This window comes from Chelonia mydas, chromosome 7 (genome assembly GCF_015237465.2).
Source record: "Chelonia mydas isolate rCheMyd1 chromosome 7, rCheMyd1.pri.v2, whole genome shotgun sequence".
Classification (NCBI taxonomy): domain Eukaryota; kingdom Metazoa; phylum Chordata; order Testudines; family Cheloniidae; genus Chelonia; species Chelonia mydas.
Genome location: NC_057853.1, coordinates 110,848,112 through 110,872,818, shown reverse-complemented (window position 1 = coordinate 110,872,818; position 24,707 = coordinate 110,848,112). Strand labels below are relative to the sequence as shown.

General features: G+C 40.3%; 1 protein-coding gene across 1 annotated transcript in view; it reads left to right on the top strand.

Annotated features, from left to right (window-relative positions):
• Window positions 1-23,666, top strand: part of FHIP2A (FHF complex subunit HOOK interacting protein 2A) — a 51,318-nt gene extending 27,652 nt beyond the window's left edge. Inside the window, exons 11-17 of the mRNA XM_037904050.2 lie at window positions 793-962; window positions 1,903-2,046; window positions 4,140-4,230; window positions 6,756-6,899; window positions 16,571-16,711; window positions 19,002-19,105; window positions 19,191-23,666. Of these exons, the coding sequence (XP_037759978.1) occupies window positions 793-962; window positions 1,903-2,046; window positions 4,140-4,230; window positions 6,756-6,899; window positions 16,571-16,711; window positions 19,002-19,105; window positions 19,191-19,296 (900 nt within the window). The 3' untranslated portion in view covers window positions 19,297-23,666. The remainder of the gene's footprint in view (window positions 1-792; window positions 963-1,902; window positions 2,047-4,139; window positions 4,231-6,755; window positions 6,900-16,570; window positions 16,712-19,001; window positions 19,106-19,190) is intronic.
• The last annotated feature ends 1,041 nt before the right edge of the window (window positions 23,667-24,707 follow it).

The window sequence follows — 24,707 nt, the reverse complement described above, 5'->3', positions numbered from 1 at the left end:
GACCTCCCAAACCTGCCTGAGGTAAGAATCTGTGTCTTTATATGTCTATTTCACCTACCTACTTAAATGCAGCAGCCAATGCTTACAAACCAGGGCACCAAAAATTAGGCACTTAAATTTGTATTTAGGCATCTAAATGAATGAACTGAATATCAGACATACTGAACACCACTCAGATCCTACTGAAGTCAGTGGGAGATGCGGGTGCTCAGTATTGCTGAAAATCAGGCCACTTTTATTTTAGGTGTCTAACTTCAGGCATCCTGGTTTGACATTTTCGGCCTATAATTCCAGCCATAAAATCCCCATGGCACTCTGTGTCAATTCTGTATTGTATCCACTAGTGTTTTTAGGCCTTGATCCTATATCCGGGTCTACACAAGCGCAGGGGCCTGCCCATGTTGGTCTGGTTGTAGAATTAAAGCATTCGATTGTAATGTCTTTGGGCAGGGTTACTGTTAATTTGGCACAGTTCTCCTCTTTTACAGGACTCTGTCTATCTGATGCTTTAGAAAAGTTAAAGGTTGTCATGTGTATATTCTTTCTGACTTTTGTGTGGTCTCTTCATCTACATTAATAGATCACCCAGTATGATGATGATCCAGTCCTGACTAGGATATTTGAGTTCCTGACTAGGATATTTGAGTTTGGCTGTAATATGAAAGACTAATATTAAAGAACAATCTCCCATCATGCATAAACACAGCTACTCTTAGTAAGCTAAGAACAGTGGTTTAAGGAAACACTGCTTGCATTTATTTTAATCCTTTATTGTTTTTTTTTATGTTGCAGATCAGCATAATGACTTTAAGAATGTTTGAGCACCTTTTACAAAAACCTAATGAGCACATTCTTTACAACTTGGTTCTAAGAAATTTAGAAGAAAGAAACTACACAGAATATAAACCACCCTGTCAGGAAGATAAAGATGTGGTGGAGAATGGACAGATAGCAGGAGCAGTGTAAGTGTTTCTGTTGTATCGGTGAGGGACTTCACAATGGCTGAGTACACCTTTCACTTTTTATTTTTAAAAAAAAAAGCTTTAAGACAGTTTTTCTTCTTTTATCTAGTTGAAATAAAATTGAACGTGGATGACATTTAGTTGTCATTGTTTGCCATTTGTGTTAACAGCATTGTAAAGATTTAACCATAGTCAATGTAGATTAGTTGTTGCACAGTTTACTCCATGAGCAGCTCATGTATGTGATTAGAACAGTGATAGATGATTGTAAATTAGCAAACTTGTCTTTCTTACATAATAATACACACAGGTTCTGGTTTAGCAATTTGTATAGGCTTAACTTGAAGCACACAAGCAATTCCATTGACTTCAGTGGGGTTGCTAACATACTTAAGGTTAGTCATATGCTTAAGTATCTTGCTGAATCAGGGCCACAGTATCTTTAAGCTTCATAGTTTTTCATGAAGCTTACAAACACCCTTTTGTGCTTGATATATAAGCATTATCCCCTTTTTACAGGTGGGATGAGAGGGTGGGAAATCGGGTCAAAGAGATTAAGGCCCAGATCCTCAAAGGTGTTTAGGCTCCTAACTTTCATTGAAACCAATGGAAATTAGAACTAAATACCTTTGAGGATCTGGGCCTAAGTGATTTGATATGCAGAGGTATCGGCATCAGAGCCAGAACCGGAAGTTCCTGGCTCCAGCTCAGACCACTAGACTATGCCTCTCTCTCTTTTTTTAAGTTAGTCATCAATTTATAAATGTTGATACTTCATAATAATAATTCAGTGAAGTGGTATTGAAATTGTGATAGTCTAGAATGTGTGCTGGCTGGTCAGAGAAGAAAAATAGAGAATGTGCCTTTGATTCAGAAGGCTTCCTGCCTTCCCTAAAATTCCGTGAATTATCTGGTGTCTCTGTCTAATGTAAACTTACAGAGACCTGGAAGAAGATCCGTTATTTACTGATCTTTCTCCGGATAACACATTGTCGAATCAAGAGTGGCTAAGTGCTTCTCCTCCCATCAGCCCAGAACATCCAAAAAACGATGGGAAGACTGAAGTTCATAAAATTGTAAATAGGTGAGTTGAAAAAATAATTTTAAAAAACTGTTTTGTGTGTGTAATTTAAATCAGGGATGTAGTTAGCATAGTGCTGATGTTCTGTGTAACTTGGAGGAATGATGCACCGGAAATAAACTGTTTCATTCACTAGGCTATTCCATAACGGTTAGTGTTTTATAGAAAGAAAATAAAATAGTTCAACATAAACCAAAAGAGAACAGAAAACCTTTCCAGCCTGAGGTCCATTCTAGGTCTTTGCTCTCTGGAGAGGGTTCAGAGAAGAGCTGCAAGAATGATAAAAGGATTAGAAAACATGCCTTATAGTGATAAGTTTAAGGAGCTCTATCTATGTCGCTTAACAAAGAAAAGGTTAAGATGTGACTTGATCAAATCTTAAGTACCTATATGGGAAACAAACATTTAATAATTGGCTCTTCAGTCTAATAAACAAAGGGATAACAAGATCCAATGGCTGGAAGTTGAAGCTAAACAAATTCAGACTGGAAATAAGATGTAAATGTATTACAATAAAGATTATTAACCATTGCAGTAATTTACCAAGGGTTGTGGTGGATTCTCCGTGACTGCCAATTTTTAAATCAAAATGCGTTTTTAAAAAGATATGCAGTAGTTCAAAAGAAGTTACTTTGGGGAAGTTATATGGCCTGTGTTATACAGGAGGCCAGACTAGATTATCACAGTGGTCCCTTCTGGCCTTGGAATCTATGAATCTGAGTGTAAAGCTATCCCTTCTCATTGATATTCATTCTGTTTGGCTTCATCTCTCAAGCAGCCTCTCTTACAGGGCTTGACCATAGTCCTTCCCCTGAGGGAAGGGGAGGGAGAAGCTGAGTTATAGGTAACCGATTGCTTACTGGGGACCATGTCACACCTCTGTCCCCTATAACATTTGGCTGTGCACACTGGACAGCAACATGTCCAAGAGGACAGACTCTCTGATCTAAACTATTTAGTGATTGTAATTCTTCCAGTCATTAACATGAAAATTGGGGTTAGATGGTATTTGGTCAGTTAATACATATTAGCGAGGGAGCACTGGTATTTTGGTTCTGACCTACCTATGTACCCAAAAATAATCAGTCGTGTGAGAGGCAAGAAACAGACTGAGACCAATGGATATGGAATTGAATACTTAGTTTTTCCCCCCATATACCGTTGCATCCAGTTTATGGTGGACATGGTTTGGAGCACAGACAAAAAGCAATCTGCTAAACTGCCCATTTATATTTTCATCAGCGGAATGGAAATTTTCCAGGTATTTGCAGTGCTTTGATGGAAGAATGAACTTTTTTTCATACATAATAAGATCCACATGGCAGATTTCAGACTCCTGTATTCCTCTCTCCCTCCGTACACAGAACTCCCATTGGTGTCAGTGATAGTTCCATGATTGTAGGGAAAGCTGAACATTGGATACAAGATCTTTAAGCCACATTTTCTCTAACTGTCCAGAAACTGGGTAGTGAGAGCCACCATTTCCTGTTTGTGCTATATTCATGATAATTCTGTGACTGCCAAGGTGGTAGTTTTTGTATCACAATAAATGTCAGCAATATTTGTAACAGGAACATGTTATTGCAAATCATGTAAATTCTTAACTGTTCTTTCATCACAGAAAACTGACAAACTAATGATTTATTAACTAAAAAAAATTAGTAATAACTTTTCACATGAAATCCCTTCTTTTATTTGATTTATTTGCCAGTAGACTTTCCATCTAACTCTGCTTTGAGCTGGATGTAGTCTGATCTTTAGCAAATCCTTGGAATTGGTTATGATTCTCCACTTCACTTTTGCCTCCCTGCTTTTAGAAGTCACTAGCCCTCTACTGGCTTCTTCACACTCAGTGCTAGATATTCAAACTCTTATGCCCACAATTCATTAGCACAGGCAGTAGTTAAATAGATAGACATGTTTCAGTACGTTTCATAGCCCTTCTTCCTCACACAATGTTATTGGGTAACCCCCTCTGTCAACTGGAAGAGATCGGTCATTATTGTATCTACCACTCATGTATTGATAATGAAAAAATAGTGTCCTGCCATTGTGGGACTAGATTTATTTATTAATGTATTTTTGTTCCTTTTTAGCTTTCTCTGTCTAGTACCTGAAGAAGCCAAATCATCATACCATGTAGAGGGCACAGGTTATGATACCTATCTCAGAGACGCCCACAGACAAGTATGTCACACAACTATAGTCTTTTTCTTTTTCGTTTCTTCTTTTTTCCTCTTCATTAGCCAATGCTCTGGGTTTTGAATTGCTTGTGAGAATTTACAAAGGATTTGGGGACACGTACCGTTCTACTAAAAATATCTGAAGATAAGCTAGTAATGGGAAAGGTGAAAATTCAATTGCCTTGGACTAATCAGGAATTTACCTTTAGAGATTTTTAATTGAGTTCTGAATCCCCCTTACGCAGCTCTAATGGGAATTATAGATGATTTTAAATGCATTAATATTCCTGTAACAAACCTGCACCACAGATTGGTTCAGAAATTGCCTTTGCATTTATCTGCATTCCTCTACAGTAGAGGACTGCCTGGCAAGATCTTCGATAGAACTTAGTGGATGTTAAAATTCTGCAGAAGAGTTAACATCCCAGTGCTTTAAAATAATGGTTCAGTGAGACTAATGTGCAGCCTAAGGCATGCAGGTTTGATGTTAAGAAATTGGTGGGAAGGGAAAGCTTTAATTTTGCATATTTTGAAATAACAAAACATAGATTTTATTTCTAAAAACATGATCTAAAGTCTCCTTGGTCAGAGGACAATCAGCATTCGTTTGCTGCCTTTCTCATGAAGTCCTGTGACTCTCCTGTAATGGAACAGAATTGGGCATACAGGGTGCATGGGGGGTGGGGGTAGAGTAACGAGAACAAAAATACATGCAGTGGTACTCTAAGGATTTCCTACTCTCTGAATTTTGATAAGCACACATTCAAATAAAAAGCTTTGCTTTCTGTGCTTCCTTTATGGTTTTAGCCACAACAAGGGTCGGTCCTCGGGCCGGTTTTGTTCAATATCTTCATAAATGATCTGGAGGATGGTGTGGATTGCACCCTCAGCAAGTTTACAGATGACACTAAACTGGGAGGAGAGGTAGATACGCTGGAGGGAAGGGATAGGATACAGAGGGCCCTAGACAAATTAGAGGATTGGGACAAAAGAAATCTGATGAGGTTCAACAAGGACAAGTGCAGAGTCCTGCACTTAGGACGGAAGAATCCCATGCACCACTATAGACTAGGGACCGAATGACTCGGCAGCAGTTCTGCAGAAAAGGACCTAGGGGTTACAGTGAATGAGAAGCTGGATATGAGTCAACAGTGTGCCCTTGTTGCCAAGAAGGCCAATGGCATTTTGGGATGTATAAGTAGGGGCATTGCCAGCAGATCGAGGGACGTGATCGTTCCCTTCTATTCGACATTGGTGAGGCCTCATCTGGAGTACTGTGTCCAGTTTTGGGCCCCACACTACAAGAAGGATGTGGAAAAACTGGAAAACGTCCAGCGGAGGGCAACAAAAATGATTAGGGGACTGGAACACATGACTTATGAGGAGAGGCTGAGGGAACTGGGATTGTATAGTCTGCGGAAGAGAAGACAGCTGCTTTCAACTACCTGAAAGGGGGTTCCAAAGAGGATGGATCTAGACTGTTCTCAGTGGTAGCTGATGACAGAACAAGGAGTAATGGTCTCAAGTTGCAGTGGGGGAGGTTTAGGTTGGATATTAGAAAAAAAATTTTCACTAGGATGGTGGTGAAACACTGGAATGCATTACCTAGGGAGATGGTGGAATCTCCTTCCTTAGATATTTTTAAGGTCAGGCTTGACAAAGCCCTGGCTGGGATGATTTAGTTGGGGATTGGTCCTTCTTTGAGCAGGGGGTTGGACTAGATGACCTCCTGAGGTCCCTTCCAACCCTGATATTCTATGATTCTATGATTTCCTGAAAAGAGAGGAAAATGTGAAGGCAAAAATAGCAGGAACAGTAAAATTCTCATAATGTTCTAATTTTGGATGCAGGAAAGGGCATACTGTCTTCTCTTATTTCTTTCTTGCCTTGGGGAAAGGAGGATTCTGGGAGCAGTTTGAAAATAGGATTGGTTTCTGCCTCTTATTCTCAATGATATGCATGGTCTCAAATTATTCCACCCACAAAAACATAACCCTCCACATCGGTGCAGTTACACACAAACAGCTGCTCTGCCTCTTTGCATCTGTGCTTGGAAGCCCAGTGGAAGATGCACAAGTACCTATGCTGTGTGCACTGAAGAAGAATTCCTGGATCTGATTCTTCCCTCTCTGGCACCAGTTTAACTCCATTGACTTCAGTGGAGTTACTGATGGTTTAGGCGAATCACACCCAGTGTGTGTAAGTTACTGTGCCTGTCCAATTTGTGTCCCAAGCAAGTGGCTAGTTTAGGTCTCCATTTTCCCCTCTGGGTGCCTGTATAAGTCCCCCATAATGTTGCACACATCAAGAGGAAAATAAAGTGCCTGAATGAAGGCTGATAATAATTTTTGTCCTCGATGTTTTCAAAATGGGAATATTCTAAGAATAGGAGTTCTCAGATAGCTGCCATTGACACTCTCAAGTGGTGTAGGTTATTAAAAGGAAATGGTTTCCACAGAGGTTTGTAGCTTCTTGCTTTTTTTCCCTCTTCAATTGTTTGAGTATGTATTGTTGACTCTTTCTTCCCAGTTCCGGGATTATTGTGCAATCTGTTTACGATGGGAATGGCCGGGGTCTCCCAAATCTTTGGAAAAGTGCAATTTAGAAGCATCGTTTTTTGAAGGACATTTCTTGAAAATTCTGTTTGACAGAATGGGCAGGATTCTCGATCAGGTAACAAAACACATTGTTATGACTCGTTTCTGATGCTTTTATCCCTGATAAATGACTAATCTCCACCTGGTCACATCAATACCCACTGTAGATGTTTAACATAGTAGTGCATTATTGTGCAACAAATTCTGTGTAGCTTGACTGCACTAACTAGTAGCTGTTAAGTTGTTGGTTTTTACTAATATTGGCAATCTTGTCAACATGCTGAGGGAGCATTATCTATCTTATCCTTGCTTTAGGGCTCTCTAGATTACTAAATACTGAAGCGATTGGCACTTTATCAATAGCAAGGGTAGATGACAACATTCTCACTTACACTGAACGCCATAATTATCTGTAAAAAGAAAAGGAGTACTTGTGGCACCTTACAGACTGGTGCCACAAGTACTCCTTTTCTTTTTGCGAATACAGACTAACACCGCTGCTCCTCTGAAACCTATAATTATCTGTGTTAACTACCTGCTTTGTGTTCTAAATGGTTTCATGAATGATGCCCTCCACTGAATGTCATTTAAAGCTACAGATGATTCGTAGAGTAGAAATGTCACTACAGTATATGGAGGGCAACATGATACATAGGATCTCCTGTTGTCAAATTAACAAAAGCACAAGTCCTTCTTGCATGTTTGTCCTTCCAGGAGGAGGTGGGGTGTTATGAAGGAATAAAGGATAGGAGAAGAACTTTTTAACTACCTCTAATATTCCTTTTTGTTTTATAACTACATGGTCTTTGTATCAGTCTGATTTGTTCTATTTTGATTTTTCCAGCATTTATACATGGCTATACAGGTAGCCATGTAAATTCTTCAGTATATAGAGTATTTTACAGTCTAGATCTTTACTATATAATATTGTTCTCAAAGCACTGTGCAGCAAATTAAAAGCCAAACTGTATTACTATATCATCCCAGGCTTTCTCAGGGTTGGAATAAATATTCTCCTCTCACCAATGGTGCAAGGAAATTTTGAGAGGGTACTTTTTCCAAGCCCCCAGCAGATCACTTTAAAAATAGGTCTCTCCACCATTTCGCTATGTACCAATGTTAAAAATGTAGTTATCAGGGGTGAACAAATTGGCTGTGAGTTTAACGGGCTCATCTTGCTGAAAAAACATGAGTCTAATACATGAGGTCCAGACTAGTATAGTGGAATTTACAGAATATAATTCTGGGTAGAAAAGAAATCCTTTTTGGTTAACCCTATTTCACTTTTTCTATCTTAACACCCTTGGTCCACTACCAATCGCTCCCCCACCCCCCTTTTCTATTTATCTCTTCTCCTTTCTGCCTTTTTCCCCCTTCTTTGTGGCTGCATCTTCACGAGAAAAAACAAGTTATGTTGATAACTTGATATGCAGTAGCATATCACTGGCAATAACTAATTTGAGGTAAAATCCTAGTCAAAACTAGGCCGTTTATAGTTTGCACACAAGTTAGCGGGTCGATTTATGTGAAAACTATAAACTATAAAACTTGTCTTCACTAGGATTTGAACACGAGTTAGTTAACTCCAGTTAGCTGCCTCAAGTTAGGAACACACCTTTTCCCCCTAGTTAAGACAAGGCCTGAAATCTAAATTATTCCCTCGGTAGTGCTATGTGGAATGCTTCATAGGTGGTGTTGCTGTAGATGCAATGAAACTATTTACAGGAGAAGCATATGATATTAGAGAGGCCAGGTGGGTGAAGTAATATCATAGATAGTGTTCTAAGCGTGTGATACTAGTCAGTTCCCTCTGCAGCTAGCTCCAAGTGTAAAACTAGATGCTGCTGGTACCCAATTTCCTGTGATAGTGTACCACTTTTGGTCGGGGCAGAAGTAGAGCAGATCAGGGATCATGGCAGAAGGGCAACGGTGCACAGCAGATCTGCCATGGGAGTGCTTTGAGAAAAATGGGGTGTGATGATAATTTGTAAAACCCAGGAGACTGAAAAAGAACGCTGAAACACTTTCATTGCTACACCACTCTATCTAGGGGTTTTTGTCGTTTTCAGTTCTGTCTACTCTGTCCAGGTTGAGTATGCCAAGGATATGTTTTCAGCCTTCACATTGGTTTTCCTTGTTTTTTTTTTAAATTATTTTATAGATCAGGTTAGATACTTAATGCATTACTTAATACCGAATGTTTTCCATGTTAAATAGGGTTGGTATGAATCTCAAAGCAAGGAAACCTGTGTGTACGTATATACCATGAGCTGTTGAACTTTAATATTCCAGTCCTTTGACCTAGCTCACTGCAATTTGGGGGCTATGAGAAATTTTACATTTTGAAGGAAACAGGGAAATGCTCCTCTAGCATGTGGATTTTGTATCTGTCCAACCTCTTTTATCTGGATTAAGTTAAAGAACATTGTGTGCACTCCCAGTGTCTTGCTTCCAGTAAATATGTATTCTGTGCATTATTAACTAAAGCAATACTGGTTTTAAATAATAGATCTGAGTGTCATCTGCTTTTTGGAAAAGCTAATCTTATACATATGATAAAAAGAAAAGGAGTACTAGTGGCACCTTAGAGACTAACCAAATTATTTGAGCATAAGCTTTCGTGAGCTACAGCTCACTTCATCGGATGCATTCAGTGGAAAATACAGGAGGAGGAGATTTATATACACACAGAACATGGAAAAAATGGGTGTTATCAATTGTTACCAGCAATGCCCCTCTGCCATGTACATTGGTCAAACTGGACAGTCTCTACATAAAAGAATAAATGGACACAAATCAGATGTCAAGAATTATAACATTCATAAACCAGTCGGAGAACACTTCAGTCTCTCTGGTCACTCGATTACAGACCTAAAGGTCGCAATATTACAACAAAAAGACTTCAAAAACAGACTTCAATGAGAGACTGCTGAATTGGAATTAATTTGCAAACTGGATACAATTAACTTAGGCTTGAATAGAGACTGGGAGAGGATGGGTCATTACACAAAGTAAAACTATTTCCCCATGTTTATTCGCCCCCCCCCCCCCCCGACGTTCCTGTTAACTGCTGGAAATGGCCCACCTTGATTATCACTACAAAAGGTTTTCTACCCCCCGCTGGTAATAGCTCATCTTAAGTGATCACTCTCCTTACAGTGTGTATGATAACACCCATTTTTTCATGTTGTGTGTGTATATAAATCTCCTCACTGAATTTTCCACTGAATGCATCCGATGAAGTGAGCTGTAGCTCACGAAAGCTTATGCTCAAATAAATTGGTTAGTCTCTAAGGTGCCACTAGTACTCCTTTTCTTTTTGCGAATACAGACTGACACGGCTGCTACTCTGAAACCTATACATATGATAATCTTGTCTCAGTGATGAGACATAAATTGTAGCAAATAAAGGGATCAGAATATATCCCTAAGGGATATCAGAGGAACAAATACCTACTACTGAAACAAAAATAGCATCTGTTATTGAAGCACAATGTCAATTTGATATAGTACCTGTCAGTATGGCACAATTTCTGAGTTAGTCAGGCAAGATGTCACGGTCTGTGGTGTTAAAAATACTTGACTCCAAAAGAATTAAAACAAACTGCCTCAGTCAGCCAGCAAGAGTGAAATTGCTCAAGCTATTTCCTACCAAAAAGCCCACACTTTAAAGCTAAATTGAAACTTGCCCTGGGGATAATTCTAGTGAAGTGCTAATGTAACCCAGAAAAATGAAATGTTGGTTCTATCAAGTCAGATGAAAGTGACAAATTTGATGTGGTGTATGGTTATTTAAAGGTCCACATCAAATGACAAGTTTAGCAAAACATTCAGTTCTGCTTACAGATTGTTAGCCTTCCTTTAGGCTTTGTTATCATAATAAAGTAATTAATCCATAGCTTTTATATAGCACTTTTCATAAATCAATATCAAATTGCTTTACAAAGGAGGTAAATATTGTTCCAGGGGTAACTGCACCTGAATACCCTCTCCATGGTCAATTCCAGTAGCATCATGGCACGTCTCAGAACTCCAGCCATCACCTGTCTCTGGGAAGGGAGCATGGTCCCATTCCCTTCTCACCCTGGTTTTTCATGCTGTACAGTCCGTAGCTTATACTCTGATATCCCCAGCAAGTGGTTCTGCCCAGTGGCCAGCACCTGTGCAGTGCTTTCTCTCCAAGGGCTATGAACAGTGTTCCACGCAGCTCTTTCTCAGCAGAGTGCATTTATTTTTAAGATAAAAGCAATAAAACTCCCTACATGCTTACTAAAAGCTTATCAGTGGTCACCCCCAACTCCAACAATGGGCTCTGGGAAGTGTCCGTCTCTCCAACCCTTCAGCAAAGGCTGGGATCCCCCAAGGTCCTGTGAGTTTGTTGAATCAAAAGGAAGACCGCAAGTCAGTTAAAGATCATTGTTTTATATTAAAAGCCCTTTCATTGTTTCCTAGTCTCTTAGGGTATTTTCAAGCTGCAGCTGGAAGCGAGCCTCCCAGCCCAGGTAGACAGACTCGCACTAGCAGGGCTTGAGGTTGCACACTAAAAATAGCAATGTGGACATGGCATCTTGGGTAGCAGCTCAGGCTCTCAAGCCCACCTGACCCCCTAGACTTGAGAGTCCGAGCTCCAGCTCAGACTGCCATGTCCACACTGCTATTTTTAGCACACTAGCTCAAGCTCTGTTTGCACAAGTTTGTCTACGCGCCTGGGGTGTTGACTCACAGATGCAGTGTAGACGTACTCTGGAAAACCAAGCCCGAACCAGTATATGCAAACCACCTCAAGGGGTGCTGCTTTTTTGGAGTTGTCAATCGTCCCAAGGGTAATTACCCCTTACTGCTTTTAGTTCCTGGAAGAACTATGGTAACTCTTCCCCAAGGAGTAGAACGCAATCATATATAAACCATCTATAAATTTAATACAGTGGTCCCCAAAGGTACTGCATGGCATTGCAGTATGTCACAAGTGTCATTATCTTCATTAATGGATAAGGAAGTGACTTGCCCAAGGTTCTCCAAGCAGGCCAGTGGCAGAGCCAGTAGTAAAACAGAATCCAGATTTCCTCAGTCCCAGTCCAGTGGACCACTCTGCAGCCCCTTGTTAGTAATATACAGTATGCTTGCATGAAGCAAGCCTCTTTGTTTCTTAAAAGCTTATCTGGGCCTGTGTTTTCTTCCCTTCCTGCAGTTAGAAAGCTTTCTTTGCTGTGGAAATAGGTTGGATTGAGCTGCTTCTGGCAGGTATATCATAGAAGCAGTTCTCTGGTAGTCCCATTTGTTCCTGACACATTTAAAATTTCATTTAAAATATTACACTTGTAGCTCTTGTGGTTGTGAAAGAATCTTTCTGGCTCTTACTTCATGCAGCTGTCTTACTCAGTCTGCTGACAAGGAGACAGAAACAATAGCTCTGTGAGAAGAAACTATGGCCCTTGAAATTCCAGCTAGTTCAAAACTCAGCAGTCTCTCTCTGTCTGAGCCGCCCAGCCTGCTGAGAGCACATCACCCCTGTGCTTCACGGTCTCCTCATTGAATACTGAGTCATATTCAAGGTTTCAGTCCTCTTCTCTTCAGAGTCCTCCATGAGATTCCCTGGCTCAGATGACCAAGGACTTCCCACAGCATCTCCATTCCTCTGCAGCAGTCAACCTCAAGAGGGGGATGCAGGCACTGGAAACTTGTGAGCTTTGACAGTAAGCTGGGCTCACACTGGAATTTGCTTCTTCAAGAAATGGGGGTGAACATAGAGCATGAACATTTGTGCTTTCAGAATGACATGTAAATCACACTAGGACTTGCCTCCAGATTATAATCATCCTAATACCTAGCTCTTACACAGCGTCTCCTAAAGCTGTTTACAAAGGAAGGCAAGTACCTGTTTTCTCATCTTACAGATGGAGGCTGATAGACAAACATAATTCCCACTGGCTAGGGTTGGAGAGAGAATAAAGAAGTTCTTCAACTAACCTGTAAGGTACTTGAACTCCCCTTTGAATGGCATGTGATAAAAACGTAGGAGAGGTATTAACTGCTCCCTCACACTTCAGTGGGGTATTATCTCTGAAGTATAGTGATGACATTTAAAATGTCAGCATTAAGTATTCCCGGGCCAATCATTTTAGAAAGATCATCCAACTGTTTTGAGATTTTGTGCTGAGTTAGAATATCACCTCTCTCCCAATGGGATTCCTGTGTGGAGACGATCACTAGCTGACGAATAAGCACCAGGAACAGATAAAAGCTGTGGTGAAGATACAAGCTTCATGGAAATGGATTTGCTTTCTGGGCTGAGGGGATCCTCTTAAAGCTACCCATTGATTACATCCTTTTCCCTGAAAATCTTTCTTACCAAGGAAGGCTGGAGCTTCCTTTAGTACTTGACAGCGCTGCCTTTTGCATTTGGTTAGGGTTTGTTTGGGTAAAAAGGTCACTAGAAAGCAGCACAAAATATTTCCTTCACGAGGGACTGGTCCTGCAGGTTTCCTAGACCCACATCCAAACCTTCTTCTCCACCTTTCAGTACTTGGTGCTGTCACTAGATGGCGTGGCTACCTGTGGGTGTTTTTCCTAGTACAGAATAAAAGTGAAGGAAGATAAATACAGTACAAGCCGTAAACATGGTTTTGTATTTCACATTTTCCCGTCCCTGTCTTTCTAATGTGTGTGTCAGTGTAGTTTAGTAATCATTGAGGAAAAGTGAACAGCACTTTAATCTTATTCTAGAGAGATTCTATTCTATTTCTTTATAGAGATACTTCTTTAACAGCTATTCCCAAAGAATGGGGCATAAACTGTGTTCTCACCCAGGGATCCTGAAATTCTCAACCTAACTTAATCCAAGGCTGAGCTCAAACTACAAAGATTTTGGGCACTGATCCGGCATTAAAATCAGTGGTGCTCCATGCAGGTGCAGCAATCCTCCAAATAATATTAATCATAAGACCTAGGTCTTTTATAGCACTTTTCACCATGAGATCTTGCAGCTGTGTACAAAGTAGGGCAAGTATCATTGTCAGCGTTTTACAGATGGAGGCTGAGGTAGAAAAATAATTCCTATTGCACACTTATGATTATTTTATTATTATTAATAATCATATGTATTGCATATAAAATCATCTCTCCTTTAAATTAGGAACGGGGCTATAGGTATGATAGCTGACTTGTGATTTCAAATTAGAACAAAACAAGTAGTTTGAGTGCTGCCTGAAAACAGAGATGACGGTGATTTTAAAGTATTTATCTAAAATTCAGGCTGAAAGATGCCCACAAGAATCCAAAATGCGGATAATGGCATGTATTTGTTGCAGGAGCTGTCCAAGATGCACATCTATATGTTAAACAAGTTTCAGAGAGAATTCTGAGACTTCAGACTGTATGTGTGTGGTTTTTAAAAAAAAACAACAACCCAAAAACACCTCCTTCCAGAGACGAGTATTTAAATCCATGAACATTGAATGGTATCCAGATATTTAAATGATATATATAGGCACGCACACACACACACTCTGAAACAGAATCTAAATCTGTTACTAAAGATGTAAAGTAACCCAAAGTGTTAGGTATCAATTCTGCAAGGTACAAAGTGCCCGTACCTGCCATTGGCTTCAGTAGAAGCTGCGGGTGCTCAGTACTGCCACAAGGTTGGCTCCCAAAACTGTGAGCTAGGAAAAGCCTTCTAATTCACCACTAAACAGTCCTGCCTTGTATTAAGCTACAACCACACACCAGCATTAATTTTGCTGTAGCAAAACGCCTTTTTGCACCTGTAGGTTCCTTCTTCCTGGTTTTCATACAGTTGTATTCATTTTGATGGAATAAATGGGTCCAGAGAGATACCTGACCTGAAACTGTCCAACATTAAACAGTGTTAAACAAGATTTGGTATACAGATATCTCAGCCTGCTTAGTACCATGGCAAACACTCCATTAAACATTCTTTTAACCTTTTATTAATGGTGCAGCAAAGAGAGAAAATGCAGTTTTTGTCTCTGCTGTTGGCTCTCACTTGCAGTCTCACTGCTGGACAAACACAGGTCTAGCACATGGTCTTATCAGTCACTGGGAGACCTGGCAAACTTGTATTGTATCAGCATAGATCTGTTTAGGGCATTCCTTTTAGCTGCCTCTTTCTGATCATGGGCACAACATTGTTGCAAAATATGCAGTCTTGGCTGGCTGAGCCAGTGTCTTGTTAGACAGAAGGCAAAAGGAGAAGTGTGGGGAAGGAAAAGAAAACACTGGGGAGGGTGGGGCGTGACAAGGTCCCATGCCCCAGGTCGTATTCGGGATTGAGCTGGAGCAGGCAGCGATGTCATCTGGCTCCCTCTCTGGCTGAGTTTGGTCAGGATTAGGATGAAGATCCAGGCTCCCAGGAGATGGTGGGGATGGCAGCCATGATGGTAAAGCTTGCTCCAGTAGCTAGTTTTTATCCCCGAAGTCTCTCTCTTGAACAGCAGCGAAGGGGAGTGATGAGTAGAATAGCCCATCCCCTTATTCTTTTGTCCACATATTAGACCTGATTCCTGCCACAACAATTTCGGTTCATTGATTTCTGATCTGTCACTGGTTTTGTTTACCAAGTATTATCTTAATACAGTTCTTGAGTTATATCAGGAAGCCTTTTTGTTTGGTCTAATTGAATCTGTCTTGTTTTTGTACCTTTTCCCATCAGTATTTGTTATTATAGATTATTGTGACATTTTATGAACTTTCACTCACTTTGTACAGTTGAGCTCACAATTAGGGTACATTTGTACAATTAGGGTACATCACAATACCCACTCTAGTTGTGACAGCAACAGCTACTATAAACAGCCTCTGTAATTGCTACCTCAGCATATGCTTATTATTGTCTCCTGACTTTCCTGAGAATTCTCACTAACTGGGGGGCAGCTGGCCAACACTCGCACTCCGTATCATTCTGGCTGTGATCAGAGGTTTTCTGGTGGGTTTCTTGGCCACGTTGATGGTCTGATACACCGTTAATGCCAACAGTACTTCTGTAAGTGATAACTCCACAGCCATTCATTCTGGGTTTTTTCCCCACTGCAGCATGATGCTACCTTGGTGAATGTCGTGAGCATTGTCCAAATATGAAATGTAAATATCAGCAAAGGCCTTGGCAGAGCTATACAGATCCCCATAGCAAATAAAAACAATGAAAAAAGGATTTTCAAGTGTGAAGTCACGCAATGAAAACACATGTAAATGTTGGCAATTACAGACTTTCTGTTCAATAGCAAAGAGCCTGAGCAGTAGCCCTTGCTGCCTGGTCACATTCCTACCCTGCTGGGTTTTTTTATTTAGAAATCTTTTTGACGCTGATCATTTTGTTTATTATTGTGAGGAAAATTTTAGTATAGTTATTTATCTACCTGTCTTAGGTCTTTATATGGCTTCCATTACCATGTAATCTGTTGCTCAGTTTCTTCTGTTATGACACTTTATTAGTGATCAGATCTTGAGAGCATGTATATACTGCAGCTAGGGCGTAGCTACTTTCAGTCCATTACACTTCTGTAGCTAGCCTCATCTCCTGCATCTAATACATTAGGTCATGATGCAGCTTGCAAGAGCAGGAAAGTCCAGGGCTGATACACCTCAGTTGTGTTGTGAGGTAGTTGTGGGGATGGGAGGATTTGGGTCTGACTTGATACCCAGGATTTAGAGGAAAGTAGCTACATAAGTATGGGGTAGACAAAGAGGGAGTCATAATGAAAATAACAGTGTCCTTTTGTTTGTTTGCAGCCATACGATGTAAATTTACAAGTTACATCAGTGTTGTCCAAACTCTCCCTGTTTCCCCATCCACACATCCATGAATACCTTTTGGATCCCTATGTAAATCTGGCTTCAGGCTGTCGATCTCTATTCTCCGTTATTGTCAGGGTGAGTATACGACCAACTAACATTTATATGTGGCTACAGTGGTGATAAACTTAATAGCTGTGTAATGAATGCTAAAGGAGGGTAATTTTGGCTTTAGTATGGCAACTGTCTGGTCTGTTGAAAGGAAAACACTTTTTTTTTTTAAAGCACTGAATATGGATTTTCATACCAAATAACACTGGAGAATACACTTTTCAGTAAATCCATTTACTCTCCATTGGTGTCTCTGAAATTGTTTTACTTGCCATGTTTGCTGAGTTTCAAAGATGTGGATGTAAAATGATTTCTTTCAAGGTTTTGCCCTTCATCCTGCAATAAAGTTGTTTTAATTCTGAATGGGTCCTGTTGGAATCATTGACATGGCAGTGTCCTGTAATGCCATAAGTACAGGCATATGTCTGCACTAGACGTGGATTGTAAAAGAGCTGCTTTTATTGAGCCACAAGTCAATTACTCTCCTGAACATGCTGTGCTTTTGGATGGAATGCGATAGCATATCGTCATCTGCCCTTCAAGCCTGATTCATTCATCCTGTCCTACCTGTAACCCTACTGCAGATCCGTGTCCACTATAAAATTACTGTACGTACCTCAAGTCTCCCATCTCTCCCTCTGATCTCATCTCTCCCTCTGATACCGGGTATGATGAGGTCTGCAAACCACACACAAAATACAGGCAGGAACATGTTAAGAACCCTTCCTGCCTGCAGATCGCAAAACCAGCTCCACTGGGGATCCCCTGACAAATGTCAATTATGAAGAGACCTAGTCCCCAATGGCTGTAGCTAATCACTGCAAGCCCACATATAAAGAAAGAGAAACAGGATGAAAAGGAGCTGGGGCAGAAGAGCTTGAAATGTCCAGGGAGCAACGACTGTCTGCTAGAGGAGCTAGCACCAGGCTACTGCTGAGAGATTTAGAACCCCCTGGAAGCACAAGGAAGGTAGATGGAGATAGAAGCCCTGAGAGCCAAGGGCTTTTTGACTTGTTTAGGTTACCTTTACGGCCTCTGGCTTCTTCTGTTTGATTTGATTTAAGCCATTATTGTGTGGGTCAAACACCAATGTAAGCAGCTCGAACTGGAAGTCACCCCTTCTGCAGTCCCGAAAGCCAATAAGCTATTGGGTAGTTTCCTATACCAATATTTAGGGAGCCAAATTCACCACTAGGATAACTGTGGAGTCAACAGAGTTCCACCTATTCATAGAGCAGTGAATCGGACCTACAGTTACCTGGGCCTACAATTATTGGGACTTCAAGTCTCTGTTCATCAGTTGTTCCCATATCTCTAAGTCCTACTCATGTTTTTAGTTCTTATGCACTAACACTGTCTAGTGACGAGGTTACAAATTGGTTTATGAGTCTGTACAACCCAAAGGCACATGATTTTAGATTCAGAGATTCCTCAAGTTCAGTTCCTCCAACCAGCAGGGGCATTGTGTTATGTGAAGATGACTGTACTGTATCCAGGTGCTCCCTCATGGCCTCTGCAGTGCCCTGCCCCTCTTTCCCCTTATTCAGGGCTCTCTAAACAAAGTCAGAGCCCTTCTTGGGGTCTGGGTTTTTAATTAAGTTAACAAAGTTGCCAAAAACACATAAGAAATCTCCACCCATCCTTAAACTGGGCATAGCTCTTCCTTCCGGAAGGACTGTCCCTTCCTCAGGGACCACTTCAGGAGACCCTCTCTCCCTGCAGGTTCACTCTGCAGTCCCCTTCCAGCTCTGCTCTTCCTTTGAGCTCTCTTTGCTGTCACTCACAGGCTTCATCTAGCTAGGGCTCTGAAGGAGTCAAACTTGCTCCTTGTAGCTGCTCCTCCCCACCAGTCCCAGGTCCACACAGTCTCCTCTTACCTGAGCTTTCTCGGGTTACTAACCAAGCTTCCTGCCTTGGGAAGTCTTAACTGTACAACCACCTGCAGCTTCCTGCTGCCTTTTTTATTGGAATCATTTGATTTCTCTCACCTGAGGCTAATCTTGTAATCAGCCCTGGCTTAGCCCCAGGCTCTCCAGCCGGGGGCAGGCAGCCCTGTTGCCATGACACTCCAAAATAACATGGTCTCTGCAATAATTAGCAGAGGGAATGCTGTAGATGTCTGGCAAACTAGATCAAGCTGAGTCTGAGCCACCTGAGTCAGTGGCAGAAAGATTCTGAATATCCCTCACCCATGTTGGGCAATTGTGAAGATGAATTAATGATCTTGTAAGTTGATCATTATTTGAATTCTCATTGGTTGTCTCTTTATTTGGCTCTCACTTCATATGCTACTACTTTGCCTCTGTGTGATTTACAGGTTGTTGGAGATCTTATGGTGAGAATCCAGCGCATACCGGATTTCACTCCCAAACTTCTGCTGGTCAGAAAGCGTTTGCTTGGATTGGAGCCTGAAGGGCCCATGTAAGTAAATAAATTGCAAATCCTCCACACAAACTGTTTTCGTGTGAGGCTTCTTCTTAGCTCCTGTTGTTTTTTCCTTTCCCAGTATTGACCACATGACATTACTGGAGGGTGTGATTGTACTGGAAGAGTTCTGTAAAGAGCTAGCAGCGATTGCATTTGTGAAATACCATGCCTCATCTACACCCTAAGCAGCCGCTTGAAGTGACTGGGCTACAAAATCGAGTGTTTCAGTCAAAGAAGACTGTTGACTCCACCAGACAAGAAGGGAGAGAGCCTCCTAACAAAGTGTTGATATAATTTGACAGTTGTTATGGATGGCAGTGGAGGGTGAGTTCTTGGTCACTGTTCATGATTTCTTGGCACTCGCTGCACTCCGATGGAGATGTAATCAAATGGACATTGAACCCAGGATGCAATCAAAGGGACTTCAGGGCAGACAAAACATAACATTTCCAGTCACTGTTTGAAGAGCTGAAAAAAATGTCTGAAGACCACAAACTTCAGAACTTTGGTTACCAGGCCATTGTTTTAACAACATTTTAGGTGGTAAGGATTTTTGATATGTTCTGGGGCTCATATACTTCAATTGTCTTTTGTGATCGTTATTGCTTTTTAAAATATCAAGCTATTTCTCTAATGTTTTCATGTCATAAGTTTTTTCTCTTCAGTTGAAAATATGAAAGGAAAAGAGTAAAGCAGCATGTGTAGTTACAAGTGATACCATCTAAAACATTGGAGAGAGGATTAAAAGACCTGCTAATACATATGTAGTATGATATGATCCATGTGGGATGAATTCTACTTTTGTGAATCTTCTTATATTGTAGTGAATTCTGGGCTGGTGAATTCTGATTCATCACTGTGTTATTCCAGTTTTAGACTGGTGTAACTCCTTATATTAATGAAATTATATTGCCATATGTTGGTGAATCAGGGCCTGTATGTAGACAACGATCAAATCCTAAGTATGCATGTTTCTAGTGCTGTGCTCTTTGTTTTTCCAAATGGTTTCTGCTAAGTTCAGCTGTGTAACTAGACTTGCCTTAGATTTTTGTATGGGAGCTCCAGTTTGTTTGATCCATGTCATCTTTACAAGGATGCTATTATACAGGTCATTAATAGTAGTTGCTAAAACCAGTATTTTTTTAAATGCTATTTAACATTGGTTTAAGAATATTTTGTGCCTTGAAAATTGGCAGTGAAAATGTTCTGTTGTTTTTCAAATGTTTTACTGCTTGTCTGAATGTAACCATAGTGTCCAGACGAAGAGTGACTGATACCGTTTTGGGCAGCAGTATAAGGGATGATTCAATACTTAGGACCAAAATTCTCCACTGGTTTTCACAACGCTGGGATGCAAAGATGTTCCCCAGTTCATTCTTTGCAACATGAATTCTACCAGCCAGAGCAGGAATTTCCATTGCAGGCCAAGGGGCATGTACGCTAGCGTACTGTTCCTCCTGAATGACTGCAGCTAGCACTTGCTGCTGACAGCAGCATAAGTACTAGCAGGCTGGAAGGGCTGGATGTGCTCCTTAACCTTCCTATCACTCTTGGAGGTCTCTGTAGAGAGAACTGCCTGCCTGTTTACACAGGAGAATGCCTTCATATTGACACAGTAGCACAGACAGACCAAGCAGGATTGAGCCCTTAATGTTCATATTCCATTTCTTTGTCTTTTTTAATATCCTGTCGGACAGTGAGTGTCAGTTTCTGATCTCATTTCAGTGTAAATCTGGACTAATTTAATCTCAGTAGCATTCCTCCTGATTTCCATGAGCATAACTGGGATCAGAATCTGGCCCTCCATGATTTTGATGTCTGTCTGTTTTTTTTACATTTATGGAATCTGGATTTTGAACAAGTCCTGAAGTTACCAGGTGCCTTGTCCAACAAAATTGAACATGCTCACAGTTAATGGGCTAAATTCACCACTTATTCACAGCATAAACGCCAGTGGAGGGTCCTGCTGGTGAAAATTACAGGGCCACAGGCAGATAGAAGTGTGGAGTACCACTCCAAAAAGGGAAAAGCATTGCCCAAAAGTGGCTGTGGCCAGGGAGTAAGATGATTCACTATCTCCCTACGGGTCCTCCCATCAACAGAGCTCTGGCACGTCAGCTAGAATGAAAGATATTCTCAAGAGTGGGTAGCAGTAGGAACCTGGGACTTAGCAGCCATATGCACCAGCTTTGCTGAATGTGCCCCAATAATGTTTTCATAACAAAATAGCTTAGTAAAATAGAGTTTAAGAAAGGGTACTTTCTCTTCATTCCCATTCTTTACATGGGTATTTGGAAAGTAGCAAGTGATTTTGTTTTCAGTGCAATGTGTACTACAACTGATCCATTTTGAGAAGCTTCATTAATATAATGTACCTGCCTGTACATACAGTATAAAAAAGTATGTATGTGTGTAGATTTATGTTTAATGCATACATTTTTGATAATTTAGGCCCCGGTTCTGCAAAGCGCTGAAGCATGAGCATAAAGTTAGGTATCTACTTAAGATCCATTTAAAATGAGTATGAGTTAGGAAAACACTTGAAGTTAAGCTAGTGTTTAAGTGTTGTGCTGAACAGCAGTGGAGTTATGCATGGTCTTAAATGCTTTGCTTCATCAGGGCTTTGTTGTTTTAGGTTTTAGCTTGAATTTAATTACACTTGCTGCAAAATTTAATCCTGTTTTCATTATTTATTAAAGGAAAAAAAACCTCTGATATTTAGAATACTCCTAAAGTCCCATTCACAATGTAAACTGTAGCAGACATAATGCTATGAAAAATGAGAGTGAGGAAAAAACAAAATCCACATTAGAGCATTCCAAACAATATGATTGTTATAAATCCATGTAAGAGGTGCAGGATCTCAGATGGAGACATGAACGTCATTTAATTTTTTTAAGTCAGTTGCTGCTATCGGCGCTAATTACACAGTAAGGGATTGCATCAGTTCGTTCATGCAAGGATACCTGCAGAGTCTGTAGTTTTTAAATGCAAAAGGATTTACCTAGCTAGAAGCCCAATTATTTAATGCTTGAGTTGAACAATAAGATATCACTATAAATATTCTTAAATTCAAGATGTAATTGTCTAGCATTCAGTCTTCAGTGCGTTTAGTAGCCATAATGATATTTCACAAACCAAATATTATTCAGGCCACAAATTATAAAAAGTTGATCCGTCTTGATAGTAAGTGAAGCAGTGCTCGGAAAAGCTTGAGCCCTTCTGGTTTGTATTGGTGCTGCTTACAATTATTACCATAAATTGTGACAGTGACTTTTATTTTTGTAAAAGCGATGGACTCTTTCTTAAGAGATGGAAATAGTTTAATTTTGTTTCTTGGTTTTCATGCACTTTTATTTTTAAAAGTAAAAATTAGTTCAGCTCCATATTTTTACTCATTGAATCTATGCATGTCATTGAGTTGACGTGTGTGTGTGTGTGTGTGTGTCTCTGTGTGTGTGTGTGTCTGTGTCTGTGTGTGTGGTTATTTATTACCCACAAGTGGACACCTGAGAAACATGGCCTGATACTCAGAAGTTCAGAGCACCCGCAAATCTTTCCAGTGTCAATGGGAACTGCAGGTGTTGATCACCTTTGAAAAATATGGCTAAGAGTATTATTTTGAAATATTTGAGGGGAAAATACGGGGATAATTTTGGTTAAGTAAGTAAATTCGAACTGCATTTTTACCCTGATGCACAGTTTTTGTAAATAAGGACACATTTTTATTTTTCTGCCATATATTGTATGTATTGATTTAGACTCTGATGTAGAAACTTTTGTAATAAGCAACATGCTACATCTGCTAGAACAGAAGTTTGTCCTTAGTTTATTTCCATTATGATTGTAATCTTTCTAGTATTCAAATCTTGTCTGTGTAATGTTCGTATAATGTATTCATTCGTGCAATATGGGAGCTGTGATTTGATACACAGCTTCAGTCTGGTTGTACATCACCTGTGTAGCTATAAGGACTGAGCTTGCTTACACTATTGCTAGTGTAAAGATTGTTACACTTGATTTTACAGGGCACAAGTAATCATGGAATTGCTTTGTAAATACATGGTAATTTCTTACCATGCATTGCTGTATGAATACACAGTTACTATTCAATTATGAAGTACATCATTATTTGTCTTTAGAGAAATGTTACAATGAAGTACTATGTAAAATCTACAGATTGCATGGTATTTCAGGTTGTATGATAAATCCAAACATATATATAATATCATACAGGGCTTTCCAACCATGATGACAATATTTTCTGTGCCCTGTAAAATAATTACTCTCTCTATATACACTTTTTTTGTTTTGCCTCCTGCCTTGTTTACATTAAACAGAGGATATTCAGTAAACTTTTTTATTGAACTTTATGTCGGTCACTGACTGACAGTGTTGCCAAGGTTTAGCAGACATGGGATATGCAACAAAGGAACTGTTGAAACAGCCACATTTCTATAATTAAAGTACTAACTTTTACAAAGGAGGCGCTGATCAAATTCAATTTTTGTGCAAAAAATGCATGCAGGATTAAAAGGGATATTCTAAAAATAAATTAATTTCAATGAAGTGACTTATTTTTTCAGAATTCTAAATAAGTTTTGTATGTTTAGAGGAAGAAAATGGTACAAAATCATTGAAGTGATGATGATGATCTTGCTTGTCTTTCATCCTGAAGGATTTTCAAGCATGCTACAAACTTTATATAATAATCATGGTGGCCACATCTGGGGTAGAACGTGTTGGATGTTTAAGAGAGTACACTACTGTTTAGGATACAAAATGAAGCAGTATACTCGCTCCCACTCAAACTGGAGATAAAATAAGAAGACAAAATGTAATCACTCAGAACACAGGTTAATGCCCCCTACTCTTGAGAAAAGTCCCTTAGGATCTTTAAAGATTGCAAGTGGTCAGGACCCTGGTCTCATGCCACCCCAAGAGTACAACGTGGGTTTATTGATTCTGAAACACAAATGTCACCTACCTGAATCACTGCCATTGCTTCTTGAATCTTATGATTGCAGGCTTCCCCTGATGTATACTGGGATGTGTTTGTTTTCTCCTTCCTCTGAAGTTTCAGTGAAGGCCATGGCTGGAAAAGGGGCACCAAATGGGGTGGGCCTATGTTCTGAAGCGGTACAGAGAATAGTAATCTTTCTCAGATGCCTGGCTGGTGGGTCTTGCTCAGGGTAAAAATTATCAGTGTTTTTGGGGTCAAGAAGGAATTTTTCCCTAGGACATCTTGGCAGAGACCTTGGGTTTTTTTTTTCTTTCCTCTGCAGTATGGGGCATGTGGCACCTACTAGGATCATCTGGGTATATCTCACCAAATAAATTCTCTGCCATTGCAACATCCTCCAACATCAGTTCACCTCAGTCCCTTCTGTTCTCAGCCTGTGACACACCAGAGTTTGATCTCCTGAGGGCTGTAATACTTCAATATAATGCAGTTTGCTGACTCAATACAGGGGTAACTGGGTGGAGTTGAATGGCTGTGATATACAGGAGGCCAGACTCGATAATGTGATGGTCCCTTCTAGCCTTGAACACTGTGCTGTTAAGCTTGTCTGGCCACGTTTAGCTTCTCAGATCT